The 20,622-nt window shown below is 34.8% G+C and overlaps 1 protein-coding gene across 1 annotated transcript in view; it reads right to left on the bottom strand.

Annotated features, from left to right (window-relative positions):
- Nucleotides 1-6,521, bottom strand: part of LOC145685429 (CLIP domain-containing serine protease B10-like) — a 64,107-nt gene extending 57,586 nt beyond the window's left edge. The window contains exons 1-3 of the mRNA XM_081757823.1: nucleotides 6,342-6,521; nucleotides 5,417-5,456; nucleotides 4,380-4,542 (exon numbers count right to left, since the gene is read on the bottom strand). Coding sequence (XP_081613949.1) covers nucleotides 4,380-4,542; nucleotides 5,417-5,456; nucleotides 6,342-6,401 — 263 coding nt within the window. The 5' untranslated portion in view covers nucleotides 6,402-6,521. The remainder of the gene's footprint in view (nucleotides 1-4,379; nucleotides 4,543-5,416; nucleotides 5,457-6,341) is intronic.
- Between the last annotated feature and the right edge of the window lie 14,101 nt (nucleotides 6,522-20,622).

The raw sequence follows: 20,622 nt of genomic DNA, 5'->3' as shown, positions 1-20,622 counted from the left end.
TAGATACGCTGCTAAAATTTTAAATTTTTACAATTTTTAATGGTTCCGTAAGCCGATTGAAATTTTGTATTCTATTGGCATGATATTTACATAATCATATTATACAACTACATATAAGAGCACACTATTGCTAATTATATTTGCATTATTAAAACTTTGGAAAGTTCATCTGTTTACTCTTATTACACTTCACTTTCACAAGTGAAGTTTGCTTAGATAGGACATTGTTTACCATGTTCCGCAGCAACTTGAAATAGGTACTGTTTCTGTTCCTCGTCCTTTGTGATAATACCGTTTTACTCATGTATCAGGGCAACTCTGGGTTCTCCATTGTTATTAACTATTTACAAATATTTAACTACTTCATAACCAGCTAATTCAGTGTTGGATTTCCGTGTCTCCGGATTAGTGCTAGAAATGTTCGAATATTCAGTTGTTCAAAAAACAGCATCGTGTTCTTCGTTACCAAATTCTTGATCTTTGCATCCTGTAGTGAAACAAGAACATCTCGAAGTACGTACGTATTTGCAGAGTTCCGGAGGCTCATCATTTCTTATATCTGTGTTTAAGTTCTCTACTATGTCTTGCTTTGTTTCTGAGGACCGTTCGTTGTCGAAGAATGCCAAGCCAATGAGTTCTTCGCTCAAGTACAAGAGATGGCCACGATTTTTTCTTGGGCTTTGAAAACGGCTAGTATTATCTGTTTCATATTTAAGAAGGCTTTTCAGGAATTCTAGATCATTTGTTAGAGCAGATGCAGCAACTTTTAATAGGAACCACGTTTCACATAATCTTTAACAAGGAACTTACAAAAAGAAACCAACTTTTTTTCCCGATAAGTAAGGTTTAATTGGTCTCTAAAAAGTCATATTTTAAATGCGTCAAGTGCCTATGTGCAATCAAAATGGGGTGATGAATAGCTCCGGCTGCCGCAAATAGCACTCCGCGGGGCGGGATTCCTCCAAGAGCTCGTTTGAAGGATGAACGACTGAGAGTAACTTAGTCCAAACTGTGGCCCAAACCTTTGGTAGTTGCTACTATAACGAAAGTTCCTTCTTTGTCAGTTATTTTCGATCTATTTAACATAGAAGCAAGTTCGGGAGTAAGAACTTTCTTCCAGCTTTTCCGCTTTCTTTTTTGTGTCTGGGGACTTCTGCAGGTATGCCGCTGCGAGGGTTTGTATTCGTCATCTATGTTTTACTTGATTTTGAATTACTGCTGCTGTCACTATCCCTCGAAACAAACAACATAACTGCATTACTGACAGTGTTAACAATAGTACTTGCCTCCATCAATTCGTGTTTTCGTTGCTTCTTGTTTGCCGCCTTGGCTTCCTTTTGAGCAAGAGTTATGTCTACTGGGTTCATTTAACCACACCGCACCTCTCCTGTCTGAGCGATGAGAAATTCATTGTCTTCATTATTTTTGATTTATCTAAGTGCATCCCCATGTGCCATATCAAATGTATTACTCAAACTTCTAACAAATCTAGCTCCTTCATCTTCCTGTGTAGTAATTTTCGGCTCTTGCTTTCCTTTAAATTTCCACATTTGCCCCTCAATTTTTCGAGTTTCAGAATTGCATGTTTTTCTTCACGAATTGGAATACGAGCCCTTTCCTAAAATTGTATAGTTTCTCGTACAATACCTCTAGCACTATCATGAATTGTTCGTTTAAGGTTAGATGATGGTGAAATATACAAGCAAAACATCGCCATTCGAAGACAATTTACTTCCGGTCAGAGTTTCCTTATCTGTTCCTAGAAGTAAAGTCTATTCTTACTTCTAGTGGCTTGTGCCATGATAGTAACGAAGCATATATCAACTTCATCACAAACTCTCTATCATATCACAGTCCAAGTAAACACTGCACCACCTCATTTCTAGCTTTTCTTCTGGTAAACAAACGAGAAAAATCAGCCGCTACAATTCGGTATTATCAGCTTACTGCTACCAAATGTCTCACTGACTGCAGTGTTCCTGGATTATAATAGTCAAACAAATGAAACGCAAGTTCCGTCACCGGAAGCCAAATGAAGTGCGACTGCAACTTATCAATTGATACGAAACCAAGTTATTTTTCCTGAACTTGCAATGTAGGTGAGAACAAGTTCATCATTGCAGTAAATATTATTTAAAATATTTAAAGTTTACGTTGTTTCTAATGGTATGATAAATACAAAATACAATAATGTATCAAAGGGAATGAAATACCAATATAAGATGATAAGACAGTCTTTGTTTATCATTGTTTCAACATTTCTTACAGTGGCATAGTTGATTTGTAATAAATAATGACATGAACTAGATATAGGAAAATAAATGCAAAAAAGCAAAGTGTATCCCATTGTCAATACTACGATAATAAATCGCGATCAGTTGTACTGTACTTTTACGAAGGTTAAAATTAAGATAGTGTAGTTAATTTCATTATATATAAGCTCCCCTTTGACTTACACTCAGATAAAATCACAATAATAGAAAGTAACTATTTTCTGAATACTAATTTGATATTTAAAATAACTTGACAATATCTTATACAATAATAAGACTAGAAAATGTGAACCAAATATTTCAAACAGTGAACATCGTGGGCAATACAGGATAACGATTGCATGCAATAAAATAAAACTGTTCTAGAATATTTAGGATTTAGGTTTCTGGGCTTTCAGCATCTAAGGCCATTTAGCCCGTCATGTTTGAGGGATGACGTCCCTCAGCGAGTACACTGTCCGGGGATAGGGAAGGAAGAAAGGATTGGGGAAGTAAGGAAGCGGCCTGGGACCTATAAGTTAGGTACCACTCCGGCATTTGCCTGGTGTAAATGAGGAAAATCCAGGAAAACCTCATTCAGGGTGGCTGGCCTGAAAAAGCGGTTTACACTTTTTCGACCGTGTGCCCGGGAATCGAACCCGAAAACTGTTCTCTTAACAGAGTATTTTGTTAGTTTTTTGGCTGACCAAAGTCATGATTTACTTCCAAATTGACAACAATTAACACCAAACAGCTTAGCATTGAACGTTTCTGTGATTATTGTTACTATAGAGCAGACTACAGTTTCCTGGCATAATTATTTTTGGTTGTTACTTACACAGTGGTTATATTTCTACAAAGAGAAAACGATTCTAAAGTTATGCCACTTCGTAAAAAAGAAGATAAACATACATACAGAGTACCCCTGTGAAGTGGCCGAACATTTACAGTAAACAGCCAACTTCTTTGAAAATGTTATCACAATACAACAACACTGAAAAGACCTTTGTCTGAGCTTCCTACAAGTACTTGTTTAAACCGGTTTGATGCAGTTTGTATCTGGTAAGCAAGCGAAAACTGCATGTAGTGTAGCTAAATTCGTTGTTTTTTTGTTTTTTTTTTAAAGTTAAGAATCGAAGTAAAACAACATTCTGACATTACGTTTTATTACAAATTGGTTAGATAATTTCATGGGTAAAAGTGGATGTAGAAAGCTAGGGGGACGCCCGTCATCCCCCGTACCTATTTTTGATTATTGTAATTTTTTCAGGAAGTGGGGGAATGCCATAGATATTTTTTGGAAGTGGGGTAACGACGTCTCCCGCATCCCTCCTCGCTTTTACCCCTGTATTTTACAGAAACGTTGCAGAAGGTGAGGACCTGTATGCAGCATTATCTAGAACCTGGGTTTATTAATGCTAAAATCGTTTCAAATATGGACGCAAAAATGTGGAGGATGATATACTATCAGAACTCTTTTGAACATGAAGAAATGAGTAAAATATGGAGATTTTTAGTGCACGGGTGAGAGGCGATAGGAATGTAGCCACGCAGTAATTGCTAAACATGTTTCAGACAAAATCAAAAGACATGTTTATATTTTAAACTAGGACCTGGAAATGAGACAAGTGTTTGTTTGCAAAATCTTACGCATTTTTGACAGAACAGCAAAAATCTAATATTAAAAAGTACTGTAAATATTTCGTGCTACTTTAGTATGGTACAGTTCCTAAAGTGCATCCTAACTGAAAATGAAACCTGCCGCTTAACAGTTTCGTATAACAACTTCACACTACATGTAATTGTTCTTCGCTTACTTACATACAAACTGCAAGAAACCGGTTTAAACAGGTAGAAACTGGAAGATGAGACAAAGATATCTCAGCTGTCATACTACGGTAACGTTGATAAAGGAATGGCTTCTTTTTTCAAAAGGATAAAGAATACTATAATACTTACATTTCAAAACAAATGAAGTTTCCACGGATTGGGTCTTAAGAACTAAGCCAAGGAATCTAGTAACCTAATATCTGTCGGATTATCGAGTCAAATGAATAAAAGTAAGAAAAAAAGAAAAAAACAACAAAGATTGTTCTAGGTGTTAGAAAGAAATAATAACCAACTTACTCAACAATACAATGGGCAGCTGTCAGCAAGTATCTGTCATTGATCAAGGATGCTCCACACTCAAACTCCTTTCTAATTCGTATTGCAGCAATCCAAGGATGTTTTGAATTTTTGGTATGAGAAGTTCCTACTGTAGATGGCCATTGTGGAATCACTCCACAAGCTAAAACAAGAAACAAAAGTAAGAGCATGCAATATAACATTCTATGTAACTCTTCAATAGTTATTATTGAAAATACATTGTATTGTTTATTAAAAATTAGAATTTAAGAAAAAAAAGTATGCGTTGTATGAATCCGTAATAAAAGTCTCAGAGTTTACTACAAAACAAAAACTGTGAAGTGACCATGTATCATAATTCTCAAAGGCATTTATCGGCCATAATCGTTTATACCTTGTCAATGTGCCCATCCTATTTTACTTTCTTTGGTGATTACAAAGAATTTCTTTCTTTAAGAAAAGACAGAAATACTAATAATGCCAATATAGTTATGCTTTCAGTCGCTCTGTTAGTTACTGACTGTCCTGGTCGAGTTAATTGAATGGTGGACACGGAAATGGAACAATTAGTACGTGTTTGGTGAATACTGTTCGATTCTCTAGTTCTAGTGTGTTATTCAATGTATACACACAGTTTTCTTAACAGATTGAATGCCAAGGCCAGATTGTGAGTAACACTCTGTGGGTCCAAATAATAAGAATTTGCGAAAATGTATCAACATGGTATGTCCATTTTGACGTCATTGTTATAAGCGCCACTTGCTTTCTAGGGCCAAGCTACGAGTATCGTGCAACGTTCTGGAGCCAAAAGATTTTTTTTACCATGTTAACAGGTGACAAATGAAACCCATATACGGGTATCGCGGCTTGAAACAACTGGTGAGGTGAGACACAAAAGTGGGTGTCACGGCTTCACGAATGACAGTACTTGAGACCCAATTTTGGGTTTCATGGCAGTCAGCCTGCATAAACAAATACAGTAAAAATAATAATAATAAAAACAATTAACATTTTGATTGATACACAAATTTACTTACAACAACCTCTTAACCATTGATTTCTTGGTAAACTTCTGTGCTGTAATGAGAAAAAGAAACAAACATGTAGAACAATACGAGTTCTGAACATATACTAAAAATATCTTAGATCCAGTAAATTTCAAAATGGTTCTTTAGGGATTTAATAGCATAATTATTTAATCAAAAGCCAACAATTTCATTTTGACATAAACTGATGAATATTAACCAGAAGCAATGTACGATAAGAATGTTCATTGCAATGAAGAGAGATCCTGTAAAATTAAGAGTTTCAGTGAAAGTATTATGGACAGAAGGAAGATTAAAATCTAATAAATTTTATGTTTACCAAAATTAAAATGAGAACAAATTATAAGCTCAATCTCTGTCATTGTTTGGCCTTTCATCATTCATGACGCCTTTGGTGTATCAATGTGGAATAAACGTTGGTTCCTACGAACTTTTGAATGCCATCCGATTTGATATTAGGGCTACCATTTCGTTTGAGATTTTTGAGTCTGCCCCTACTCCTGGTCCCGGGGTTATCCAATTAAACAGTGTGCCCTCACTGTACATGCACTACATTTTAGCAGAAATCTTCACCTCCGAATTGTTTCTGAGAAAATCGTAGTGGTCAGACTTGGTTGACACCCTATTTATCAATCTGTGATCATTTAGGTCATATAGTTGTTTCAACTCAGTGCCTTGAAATGAAACAATATTACTCCTCTAAACAACTGTTCATAATATTAGCTTAAATATTTTTTGAGTTTGAAAATTATATTATTATGTGCTAATTAATTAATGAATATGGAAAATTGCTAATGAATTAACAACAATCGCAAATTGTTCAATTTCACCCTCAAAATTACATTCTAATTACAAACAGCATATGTGAATTGCTTGTTGTTTAAAAAATAATAATAATAACTAATGCTATACGTACCAATCCAAATACGGAATATGATGTCAAAACGATGATAGAGAGAAAAATCCATCTTGCCATGGTAGTGAAGACGAAATGTGAAACAGATTAGCTTTATGCCATAATAATATGCTACAAGATTCTTTCAATTCACATCTTGTGTATAGTCCACAAAAAGACCATTTATGGCTAGGTTGCAAAGCGGACAAATGATGCAACGTAAGTACCGAGGAGGTATTTGTTCAATGCTTTATAGAGCTATTTACATGCATGGGGCGAAGAACAATTTTACTCTTGCCTCCAAAGCCTTATTATCAAAATCGATAAGTCGATTGTCCGTAATGTAATTGAAAAGTTCCTCGTGCACTGAATTTAGTTCCTTTTCATATTACAACGGTTTATGTGCTTTATTAAGTCTATTAATCCATGAAGATAATTAGTAGAACCTACCGTATAGAAAATTAAGTTACCAGTCTAATTAATAACTCGTCTTTTATCTAATCTTAACAACATAGTTTGAAATGTAAATTGCTTGCTTTCATAAACATTTTTATGTCAAAGTCATAGAATTAATGTAAGTTTCTTCAGAACAGCACTTACACTGAAAGTACTGGTAAGAGGTTAATTTCAGAAGTTCCTATCATATAAAGTATTTAAGTAGTATAACAATCAAATCAGATGGACAACATCCCTAGAAATTTGATTTTAGAAAAAATATCATAATGGTTCATTTACTTTCAGACAATAGGCATTGTCTTTTTTATTACTGCTATGAAGTAATGTTAAAATGATAGAATGTAATAACTGGAATCATCTATTGATGTAAACTTGAAGTCACTAAATATATAAAGATGCTACCGTAAAAGTGAATCATCGTGTGCAATAACAATATCTTATCACAACATCGCACATATGGATACCTATGTTTGGTAATAATTCATAGTGAACACAGCTGTTTATAGTAAGATAGAAAGTATCTGTTGATTCTTATGAATTCTCTTATCAACAATGTATGCACAAATTAATGAATTTACCAGAATACTACATTATTTGTTTTAGTAGTACATGTTTTACACTTGACTTGCATAATGATTGGTGTTAATTATTAAAACGATATAAAAGCATAACCTGGTTTCTAGGTTGTAAACTAATTTAATTATCTGTAGAAACGAAACTATGATTTCACGACTATTTGTTTACAATATTCAGAAAGTAAGTCTGACTAATATATGTCAATGTAACAAATAACAGAGATAATACATTCCTTTCATCAAATTTCAGAAGTTCTGTAATAGTTTCAAATATTCTTCTTCTGACTTTTAAAATGAATGTTTCGGTACTTCAATTATCATAATACGGAAACTAAACTTTCCGCTAATGTTTTGAAAACTTAAAAAAAAAAACTATTTTATTTCGTTTATTTGCTATATAAAATTATTATTAGAACTAAAAATCTGAAAATTAACTTCTCCGTATATTTCGGTTTTGACATGTTATAAACAATTGAAATCAAATAATTTCAACTCTTCTTCTGTGCTAGTTACGCACTGAAAGGAAACATTTAAGATTATATTTTTCTTGGCCTCAAGTTTCCTTAACTCTTTCCTCTTTCAGGCAGGGATTTGATCTTTTACTGATTCTACTTATACATATCTTACTTGTTCAGAATTTCTTATATACCTTGAGGAGTTGCAGATCAAAAGGGTACGTGTCACCAAAAATTCGAAATTGAGATTTCAATTGTATAGATTTTTAATTCTGAAATGTCTATGGAATAAAAAACAAAGCTTCAACTACAAATATATTTTCCTATATTTTGCTACGTAAAAAAATGAAGTTTACATGTAGTCCTACTATTGCCATAAGTTTTTTCCCTCTATTGCAAAAAACAATTTGAGGTGTAAATGTCTATTGAAACGTACCTTCTCATTTCTCAATAACAACAGTGTCTTCTTTCCAGGGGACAAGACCTCGATATAACCAGTTTTAATAATATCAGAATCTACGTACATGGTGTATTTTCAACATTTTATAATAATAATTATTATTGTAACTTACAAACTTTTATTATCAACAGAAAATCTTGTACTAAGATTACCTTTTCATGAAAAAAAGTCAAGTTCACTTTTTCAGTATTACAGAAACACGCATAGGCGTTTGATGAAATTATATCCATCAAATATTATTTAAGTGTGTTTTGAATTCAATAGAAACTATTACTTTTTTATGTACATGTACCTGAACTACATAGATGTAGAAACTAAACTGAAGTTTCTAAATCTGTTCATATTTGTTCAAAACATCTATCTCTTGAATGAATAGGGTTGGGTAAATTCTTTGTGGTAGGTGTTTTCATGAAGGGTTCTACTGGTTCTAGAAAACTAATTGTTTTACCTGGTTAATGAAAATTACCTTATAACAAATTTATGCACATTTTCTTTTATGTATTTTACGTTAAAGTTGAATAATTTTGGCATGGTTATCAGGGAAAATAATTTTATTATCATGTTATAAACACGCATTTAGAAGTTCTGGAGACTGCTTTTATATGACCGATTTCAATCTCATAGAATAGAAGGTCCTACAGAAACTAAATCAAATATCTTTTATGTAGGTTATACTGGAAAATTATTCTGCTATTATATTACGTTATTACTTGTACCTATGGAAACTTGCAAAGTGGAATGGACGTCGTCCCCTATTATCAATGATCTGAACTTAATTGAATGTCTCCGCCGAACAACGTCTCAAGTACCAACATTCACAGAAATCGAAACAAACTATCCGTTGATTATTTATAAGCTTTAAATTTACTTTTTAGCTTCAAACTATGTCTGTTTATCAAATTATGTTACATATAAATGGAACTTCTAGTACAGTACCATTTAACTGAGCTATTCAGGTTTTAAATGCATTTATTCCAGAAACAATGTTGCAAGCGACTGCGTTTTAGGACACTGACTAGAATGGGGCTGATATATTAATGCACATCAGTTTGAAAATACAACTTTCATGAATACATGAACGTTAGTAAAAATTCAATGAACTATTGGACACTGTTAACATGAAAATTTTTAGAGAAAGGAAGGAACCTTTGAGGGATTTAGTAACATTGTTCTTCTCTAATTTTCTCATAAAATTGCACAAACTGTTTAGGGATGTCCTTGCACATTTCTAGTAAGTAATTGTTTGCAACTGATTGGAACTTTGTCATCATACAAAGGTGGGAATCTGCGAACTTTTACCGGAGGGTGTCGTTTCTTCTTGTTTGTTCCCGGGTCTCTTCACTTGGTTTTGGCAATGTGTGTGTTGACCAGCTTTGAAGGATACTGTGGAGTGTTTTCCACGAAATGTTTAATGTTTTTGGCCAGAATATGGACGATAAGCAGCTAACGTTAGTAGTATTGTTACTAAAGTAACAACCGTTTTCGTAGTAATACTGCATACAAACTTAATGTACGTCGGTTGCAACGTTATTCTACTTACCTCTTCAGATGGTAGTTTGCCAGTCACAGGCCGCTTTCTTTTAGATAAATATGGATTTCCAGCGTCCCTTACACGTTTAAGACATTTATCTTTCGACTGATTCACATTATTTTTTACCATTATTTAAACGATTTTGGTCACCAGGCGAGAGAATAACACTATCCGCGGCTGACATGACGTCGGTTGCAACGTTCTTCTGGAAAATAGTGATGATTTGTCGCTCATTCCACTGGCTGTTAAGAGTTGCCAACATCAATATTATGGAACAAGAAAGAACCAAAGTGTTGGGGAATGTCGTTTTCCATGTTGTATGGTTATCAATGTTTCAGAAATTGTCGCTTGCAATGTTGCTCGGTGGAGCTATTCAATTATTATCACCAAAGTGTGGTTAGAAAATAGCTAAATTCATATTTTTAGTATTATTTATTTTATTTAATCTCTTGCGAACGACTATCTTGTTGCTGACAAAGATAGCAAAAGGGCTAGATAGGACAACTTAATGTCAAGTTTGGCGATACTAGAGATCATTCAACACAATCAATGATCGGTATTTGTAGTAAAATTGATGTCATTTATCGGGTTAAAATATCTTTGTTTCTTCGATTATTTTTCATTGTTTAAAACTTAAAATCTTTATTCTGTCGAAAAGTGTTGCTGGGGCAAAGTTGGCACTACGTACGAACGCATGCTATAGGAAGTTTGGTGGAAGTTTCAATAAAGAAAACTTTGTGGAAAAAGCGGTACTTTTCATGCCCGCTTCAAAAACTCGAGCCTTCCAATAGTTGTCAGATCTGCTCCTTGCCCCTTCTAGGCGTCTGTGTTGCGGAGCAGACAGCTTCTTCAACGTTTTCAATATTGCTAATCAACACGTTCACAAGAAACGTAACCATATCGCCATAACTGACATAAAGACTTCGAGGAGAAGTATTGCTGAAGGAAGAAATTTTTTTGCTAGACAACTTTGAGTTTTCAAAATTAAGTCTAATATAATTTCGACAACGAATGAAAACATTGTATACTAGTTTTGAAGTTAATCTAAAACATAAACCACCATCAAACTGTAAATCTTGTACCTTTCATCTTTCCAGGAAATGTAGCTTTTTACTGTTTCATACCTGACTTGTTACCTGTTAAAAGGTACTATCCAGTAAATTCAATTAAATATATCTAACATAAAACATCAACTGGCAAAACAACTTTTGAGATCACTATAATAATAATAATAATAATAATAATAATAATAATAATAATAATAATAAAGAAAAGAGGCAATGTTTATTTTTGTTCTTTATTTCTGCGTGGATTTGGATTCCACTCCAGGTTAAAATACAATTATAGGTGGTAGCCAGTATTTATTCAAAATATTATGTCAAACTTAGTCCTAGTTTCTGTAGTGTGATTTTCCCACTTTCCATCTTACATTAACCATCAGTTCATTCCGAAAAAGCCATTCCTCTGTGGCGTTGTCCTGCATTCTTTTTCACCTACTTTAAGCATTCTTTGCAGGCAGTGCGCATTGATGAGAGATCAGTGTGTACACAAACATGAGAAGCAATTACATTCTTATATTTGTAGATTGTTGAAATGAAAATGAAATATTTCAGTTTTAGGTCCCACGGTTATACCATGTAGGCCAAAGGAGTCAGTGACGATGAGAAATGAATGAAATGAGGAATGAACAAAGGAGAGAACCTCAAGAACCCCCACGCACACGGTGTTTGTCCGTAACAAAGTTCTTTTGGGATCGAATCAGGGACTCCACGCACCAGTGCTGAACCTCTACTACTGAATTACCGCTGCCCAACTTGCAGATTGCAATGAAAGTAAAAATTGTAATTAACCTTCTTTCTATTGCAATTCGACGTTTCTAAAATAATAACTGCCGCTTCATTTTATAACAAGTAAGATTGAAACCAATTATAGCTAATTATTCCCTCGTCTATTCGAAGATATATATTTGCTTCAGTTCAGATGTCATTGATTCAGATGTATGACAATATCTATGTAATGCTATATAAATAATTGCAATTTAAATAATTTTCTTCTTCTATATGGCTACTTCAGATTTCTCATGGCTGTATAATCTTTGAAACAGGGACTTGATTCAATTCCAGTTTGAAGATAACTTAATTCAAATAATACGTTAAGTCCACATTTTATATAGCCTTAGCTATTAAAAGAGAAACTTCGTCTCAAAATCAATTACCCAACTAAGAAGTTAAGATGAATATTTGTGACTTACTTGTGTTTTGTATTAAAGTTGCTCTGCTCTATGATGATTACGGACTAATTGATACGCTTAAAACAAATAATCTGGACATGAATTACTGTTCAAAATTTTAAGTATGAAAAGACATATAGTCAATGGTTATTCTTTGAGACAATCAGGAATTTTAATATCCCTCTATTGCTGCGAAGCCACTAAACATTGTAACATGACTATTCCAGATGATTTGGGAGTTGAGATTTATCTTAGAGAAAGAATGTTTTATTTAAGCAAAGTTGAGGTTCCTTTCAAAATATGTTTAAAATTTCATTTAAAATCCCACAATCCCGTAACATTTAATGCCAGCATTTTAAGGCAAAAATATACGTGATGATTTAGTAATTACTTGTAACTATTTATCTCGTTCCTTTGTTTCCAAATAAGTAATAAATATTTATAATAATCTACTATGACATTTACATTTATTTTTATTGCTCGAAACAAATGATATTTTTCAAACAATTGATAACAGACGAAAAACATTCGATTGGTTTTAGTTTTGAATCGAAATATTAAGATGAAAGGCAACGTGAAGTTGGCCATCAACCTTGTATATGAGCGGTTCGAAAAAAAAAAACATTTTGATACTTCTCATTTTCTAACTTTCCAGTACATTTGTAAAGAATATTCACCATTCCCATGCAGTTCAATGCATTTCTGAAATGAAACTACCTAAGTACTGTTTTATAGATAATTCCAATCCATCAACCTAATAACTCAATTTCACCGGAAGGGGACGCGGTGGCTCAGTGGTAGAGCATTCACCTCTGGTACTTGAAGCCCCTGGTTCGATCACAGCTCGCGCCGTGTGGACTTTGTTGTGGACAAACACCGCGCTCGTGAGTTTTCCCGGGGTTGTCCCGTTTCCTCCCACTTTTTCATTCCACCGTTTTTATTTCATTTCTCATTATCACTGTCTCCTTTAGCTTAACTGGCATAATGGTGGGATGTAAAACTCAAAGATTCTTTTTGTCTCTTACTGTCTCTTACTACCCCGAGTGTCTCTTGTTACTCCATCTTTCTCTACAACAAATACATCTGACGATTGTAATAGATAAAACTAGTTATTTTAGTGAGAAGTAGTACATATGATCAAAATAAACATATCAGCATGATGAAGATGAGTTATGAGGCGAAGTGCGGTACACCGGACAACACTTAGGTTACCTTAGCAGGACAAATAAAATTATGTTCTGTCTATGGGCAACTCGTGGCGTTAATGAGAGACGAAGGAGGCTCAAGTTAAAGACAGAATGAATTACTGTGCATGAAATGATGAGTGGATGAATGGAAGATGCTCATGAATAACATAGTCAGTGATGAGTAATAGTGTGGAATCGCTGGGCGGTAAAATATGTGATACAGTGTAAAAAGTAGTGAAAATGGAGGATGGAGATGTCTGTGAGATGTAGGATGGAGTGCAAGATGTCGCATTGCTTCTTGAATTAAAGGATGTTTTGTTTGGAAGCGTTTGGTGATATATGTAATGAGGAGTTTTTCAATGTGGTACTGCAAGCTGGGAAAAGAAATGAGATAGTATAATTCTTGAGTAGGACTAGGTAACCTGATCCAGAATTCAACACGAAAGGCATGGATAAGGAGTTTATTATAGATTTTTTCTGGAGCGGTTATCCAGGCGGTAAATACATATGTCAATATTGGGCGTAAGAATACTTTGTAAGTATTTAGAATTGTGTGTGGGCGTAGTCCTCACGTTGAACCAGTTGATCGTTTAAGCAAATTAATGCAATTGTAGGCTTTAGTATTGATACGTTCCAGATGTTTATTCAAAGTTTGATGCCGTCATATGTGATGCCTAGGTAAGTAACGGTATTGCTTGGTCGTAGTGTAACGTTATCTACGTGGAGAGTTCCCGCTGGTTTTTCTGAACTCGAGAACAACCTGTGCGTTGTGAACAGATTAGTGCCTGGGTCTCGGCGGCATTGGTTGTAAGTCTCCACCGAGAACACAACGTAGTAAAAATACAGATTGCATTCTGAAGGAGAATATTAATCTGTTGAATGGTATTTGCGAGTCTGAAAGAAAAGTAGTTTCGTCAGCATATTGGAGTAAATGTGTATGATCAGGTAATCGAGGCATATGAGTGACATAAATGAGATGTAATAATGGGGATCATTATAGCACCCTGGATAGGAGGAAAATAGGAGAAGATAAAGAGCCGTTAACGGATATGTAAACAAGACGATTGGTATGGAAATTGTAGAAGAGACGAATGTGCACGATAGGAAAATGAAATCTGAGTAAGTTATAGATAAGTCCAGCGTACCAGACCTTATCGAAGACTTTCTCTAAATAAAAGACAACTAAACAAGAAAGTTTCTTCGAATTGTAATGTTCAGTTACGAAAGTTGTCAGTTCTAGGAGTTGATTGTTTATGGAAACTTATGGTCTGAAACCTGCTTGTGTAAATGGAAAAAGGTGATGTTAGTAATATAATGATGCAAAAGCTTTACGTAACTAAAATACATTCTAACATTTTACTGTGCGTAGAAGTGATTTGGATTAGTTGATAGGAAGCAATATCTTGCAAAGATTTGTTAGGTTTAGGGAACATCAATTTTTTGGAAGTTTTCTAGAGCAAAGGATAGAATGGGATGCCTAAGATAAATGTGCGAGTAAAAGGAGCAAAGTGATAGGACATTCCCGAACATGGCGATATGTGAGGCTATTGAAGTCGGGAGCTGCATTACATTTATTGCGAGTTACAGAAGTAAGGTCGTTAATAGTGATGGGGACCAAGATGGATTTATCGGGTGGTAAAACATGATGAAGATTTGGTTGAAAATGTGGTGACAACAGGTTAAGCGTATCTGCTGCATGAGGTGTGTGTCCGGATGTACTTGGTGTAAATGACCGGATAAGGCGTCAGGTTTGTCCTTATCCGTAAACAACGGTGTATTGGCAATTAAAACTTGATACGTCGTTTGGATACTTTTCCGCACAGAGCGTTGAAGCGAGTCCAATATTTTCTGGGGTGAGATATATCAGAAAGATTATTGCATTTCACCCAGCAGCGAAGTTTATATACTTTCATATAATTTTTAACTGTGCGTTGAAGTTGTCTGAAATAATGAAGTGCGTCTGGATTTCGGGTGCGGATTGAGGGATTATCAGTGTTGGAGGTTTCGATGTCCATCCAGGCAAATTTTGAATCCGTAGATGAATTCAGATGATGTTTCTTGGCCGGTGGAGAGCGCTGTAGTCGGTTGGAATAGCTGGTATTCTTGTCGGACGCTGTTGGTGATCAGAAGCGGACGGAGGCGTTCGAAACTGCTGATGTAATGGACTATGCGAGCAACTTTTACAGATCGTTTAGTTTACAAATTCTGGAATGAGTTTAGTCTTTAAGAAGTATTTATAAGATGCAGTGCCGTAACAGTAGCCATCACTGTAGTGCCCTATGGAACAAAATTCGTAAGGATTATTCCTTTGCTCTTCTGAAATATGACCACCATCAGTTTCTGAGCACTGGAAGTAACTTTAAATTTCTTTATACGTTGGGAGTATGCCTTCTTCCATTATGAAAACTACCTTCTCGTTTCACGATTAAAAAATGGTACCCATTACTTTTGATGTGTTAATAATAGTCGATAAGAAGGCGTCTTGACACACAGGATGAAACTTGTGATTCGTAGCCAGTAGTACAACAAAAACCTCTCATGTAAATGTGATTCAATTTCTATTTACCGATTTCTACATCTAGTGTAGGTGTGAAGCTGTCTAATATTCCTACTCACTAAGATATTATAATCTCTAGTGAATAAGATCCATGGTTTTGTCCTGATATACGAGATTCTTTTAAAAAAATTGGCAACACATTATTTTTTCAGTAGCTAATTTTGTATTGAAAACCCAATCTCGTAATCAATCAGTGCAGATTAATAAATAAAAGTATGTGTGTGCTTGTGTTAATGAGTATAGTACACTATTTCTCTCTCATCTCCAAACGTCGATGAAAACTACAATGCACTTTCAGAGTTATTTCTTTCGTTAATATTATGTGTACTTTTAAATAGTGTTTGAAAGTTATGTGTGGTTTCTTACAGAGAAAAGTCAGCAGAGATGTAATTAATACAGTTGTTTCAGGCTTTTTGTAAGTGGGTAAGAATCTTCAATGTAAGTATAGTTTCAAGTTTTTCATAAGTATATTATGCCTCGGAACAGCAAGGTATTTATGGATTACATGGAAGACCAACGGTGGGGCCTATGATACCCAAAGCTTAAAGGTTATTATTTCTCACGGAAAATAATTTATCTTGTCTGATACGAATTTGGGATGTCTAGGACATAATATAGTTTCATTTTCTGTTATTACTACTTTTCTAAGTACAGTGTTGCCAGCTGTATGTGTGTAATTGTTTAAGTTACCATTTTGTATTTATGTCATTAACCATCATCTATTTATTTGTTTGTGTAGAAGAACTATCAAACAGATCAATAACAACTTAGTACAATATACTATGTGTACAAAGGCGGTTTCTAAAAGCAATTTGGTGGTGGTACAGTAAAGTTGGGTAGAGTGGGGAAAAGTGATATAATTTCAAATTTTGTTTTCGCGAAAAGATAGACAGTGTGAGGGACTATAGGAGATGTCACCAGTCATTGGACACTATAGCGGATGTTAACAGAGAAGCAGTGTAGCAAACACAATGTAAGTTACAATTTTTCTAGGAGCACAACGTCAGGTTTTTAAACCTATGGAATGAACATGCAAACGGAAGCAAACAATCTACGGATTGTCTATCAGTTTTCTAAACTAACACCACGATAGCATCATGAATATTAGAAGGGATTCACTGCAACAAACGTACCACTCTTTTCTTTTGTTAAATTTGTATTATCAAATAAAATGTTCAAATCACTGTCTTTTGCATCAAAATCTGACAGGGTTATTTGCACCTTGCTATAATCGAGTTCACTACCTTCTATCTCTGATTCATTTAAAAGGTCTTTAAGTTCTTTCTGAATTGAACTTTGTCACTGTATGTGGAAATCCGCAGCAGCATTGGAACAATGGCAAATAGTGCTCTACGCCAGTCACAGAATAACGAACTGACAATTACCTATAACATATGTGTCTTCAGTCAGTGTTGCAGGCTATTGCTTGTAGATTCTATGATTAAAAATACGTGATAGCACCAGAGGTGCAGCAGCATAGTAGCATAGTTGTTTCCCATCACTACTGAAATTTGATTCTCTCTCTTGATATATATATATATATATATATATATATATATATATATATATATATATATATATATATAATGTGTGTGTGTTTGTGTGACTATAATATAAAGTGACATATTTTAATGTTAGCAGGTTTGAAGGCATAAACTAATAGAAAGTAAAATATAAGTGCCAGAAAAGCAGAAAAACTATACATACTATTTTTATAACGTGCAGTTGACAACACCGCACCAAAATAATAGCTCGGAGTGCCCCTGCATGTTGTAATAACAACACAGGAAACAATTATAGTTTAAAAGGAACAGTCATAGTTTAAAAGGAAAATAAAATTAACATCCAAAACACTGGAATATAACCATTTGCGTATGTGGTGAATAGCCCTTAGTATTACCAAGGGGGAGGGGTTCTGAGGCACACAATACTTTCTTTATTTATAAATAGAAAAATCAAAACACTAAAAACTAAGTAAGTACATTTTTGATGAATGGGGTCAAGCTTGACAATATCATTTTTTTTAGATTTTTTTATCAAATTAGAAATCTTACAAAATGTAAAAGAAATAATTTGTGGACCTCCGAGGCCCCTCTTGGTTTTTCTTATTATAATATTGATTATTATGTGTATATTGAATTACCCCATGCCATAAGCTTCGGCGGACCATCGATGCGTTAGTAACGACATCTCACCAAAAATTGGTGCCTCGCAACGACCTTCCGCGATGGCTCCACTTCCGTTTTAAAAACTATACCATCAGCGGCAGAAACGCGGAATACCAAAGAACTACAAAATTAATCCCTTAAAATATTATAATCGCAAATATACCTAGTTTGTTTACATTAAGGTGTCTTAAAAGCACTGAAAAAAAGAAAAAACTTTACACCGGAGTTGGCGCGAACCACCATCTTTATGGTTACTAGGCGCATGTTCTTCCGAGATGGCCAAGGAGGTTTGACGAAAACGTCGCTTGTAGAGGGATAAATCGTTGAGATCTTTTTACTTTGACTAATGAGAGTGCTACTTTAACCGCGTATATTCGACGATAACAATTTGGGATCAGATATAAAGCATTCGCCACATAATTTTGTAACAAAATGACGCGAGTCTATTTATTTATTTCATAGTTATATCGTATTCACTTTGAAATGATCGGCGACAATTGCCATTTAAATCATACAATTATACGCACTCATCTTAATGTTTTTCACTTCATGATATAGAGGTAGGAGTTATTCTTGACCTCCGGAGCTCAGTTTAGGAACAATTCGTCAGTAAAATATCAACATATGACTGGCGGTGGTTCGTGTTGGTCCCTTCGCAATTCGAAAGAACAAGGACCAAAACGAAGTCCTCGCTGCTACGCGGTGGTAATTTCAACTCCCCGACTCTAGACATTGTTTTCGAGTTGGCGAAATCTTGCCGCCAGTGGCACACTAGCGGCAATCCTTCGACACGTCGCTATGTCGACGTCAGACGTTTACCGGAAAGTGGGCCACTAGATGTTGGCGATGTTTATGCCATGGAGTACTCTTGGCTTATCTACAATGTATCGCGAAAGCGTTTTTACTAAATCATACACCTTTTTCTTTTCCTGTGAAGTAGCGTTTGTATATCTCCTATGAAAGACTCCTACACGGTGAATGTATAATTTAATTTCAAAGTAAGCTTCTATAGCAGCAATCCATTAGCGTCGTGTAACTCATGATGAGCTGAATTCGTGCGTGTTTTCAACTGGACATTTGGCTTATAAATTATGGATTTTTAAAGGTAAATTGTAGACTTTCAGTCAAGCAGCTACAGCGTTATCCTTATTTAACCTAGGGTCACGGTTCGTACCTCATTATTTTTAGAATCCAAGAGCCTTTCATACGTTGCCATTCACATTTCCCTCTCTTGTCCCTATGGGAGGAAATTTTGAGACAAATCGGGATTTTTCTGATTTTTGCAAATTGTGAGTTGCCTTGGATCCCCTGTGTTCACGCACAGATCTCAAAATCAACTGAAAAATAGTAAGGATGTACTAAATGTGGGTACAAAATTTCAAGTTTCTATCTTGAATAATAAGGGCGAGACAAATACCACTAAGATCCAAAATGCCCCAGATTACTCCAAAACACCCGGATGTAATATAAAAATTACCTGAGACATCACTATTTATTCTAGGATCATAGTTCGTCCATCATTCTCTTCAGAATATGCCAGCCTCTCAAACGGTACCATTCACATGTCTTGATCATGTATCTGAAACGGGAAAATTGCGAAAAAAAGGGAGTTTGTGGTAAAAGTATCCCTTTCTTTTATATTTTTGTCCCTCTGCACCCCGCTGTTTTAACGGAGAGCTCTGAAACAAGTCTGAAAAATACTAAGCGGCGCACTGTATATATCAGCAAAATTTCAATCTTCTAAGTGCAAAACTAAGCCCATCAAAAATAATATCTCCAAATACCGCAGAATCCGGTATAAAACAGGATCTCAGGTAAAATTCATGAAACATTCCTTTCTCTCCTAGGATAATGGTTCGTACACAATTCCAGAATAGAACAACCTTTCAGATGGTACCGTTCATATGTCTTTGCATTTATCTGGAGCTGTAAAATCGGGAAAAAGGATTTTTTTTGTTATAAATATGTTCCTTTTTTCCATTTTTAACCCTCGCTGTTTTGACACACAGATCTGATAAAATATGAAAAATATAAAAGGGGTCCACTGAATGTGTGCCCAAAATTTCAACCTTGTAGGTGTTTAAAAAAAGGCATAACGAAAATATTTGTTAAAAAAGTTATGTCATCATATCCTATGTCTTGACGCTGAAAGACGTGAAATCATACGTAACGTATTCTACAATGGCTTCAGGCTTGAAAAAACGGAACCAAAAAACGAAGTAAAAATTGCTTTATTGTTAGTTTCTAATGGAGTAACGAAGACACTACCCTAGTACATAAAGATAGACACCATAATTTAAAAGATATAGTATTTGCTGATTATTGCGGTTGAATCATTGTTTATTGTTGTGTTTCAACAACACCAACAAACAATCACGACCTTTGCATTGTTGCTCAACAATGAATTTTTAAAATCAGAGTTCGGGGACTTTAGAAATGCTCTGTAGTTTGAGGAATCTTGTAGTAAGTGTGTCATTACTTTTACTCATAAACAGGGCCCGGATTTTGTTGACAAGTCAACCTTTTTCTGTTACGCATAAGACAAGGCAAATTCTAATAAAAACGTTATCCATCGACTCTAGGTTCTAAAAATATATATTTTTAGGGTCAACTTTTGGTCACTTTTTGCCGTTTTGAAATTTCAGGTCGTTTTTTTAATATTTTAAGGTAATTTTTGTGTCAC

This window comes from Thermobia domestica, chromosome 5 (assembly GCF_964235325.1).
Source record: "Thermobia domestica chromosome 5, izTheDome1.hap1.1, whole genome shotgun sequence".
Taxonomy (NCBI): domain Eukaryota; kingdom Metazoa; phylum Arthropoda; class Insecta; order Zygentoma; family Lepismatidae; genus Thermobia; species Thermobia domestica.
The sequence above is the reverse complement of the archived record's forward strand: the minus strand, read 5'-3'. Positions and strand labels throughout refer to the sequence as shown.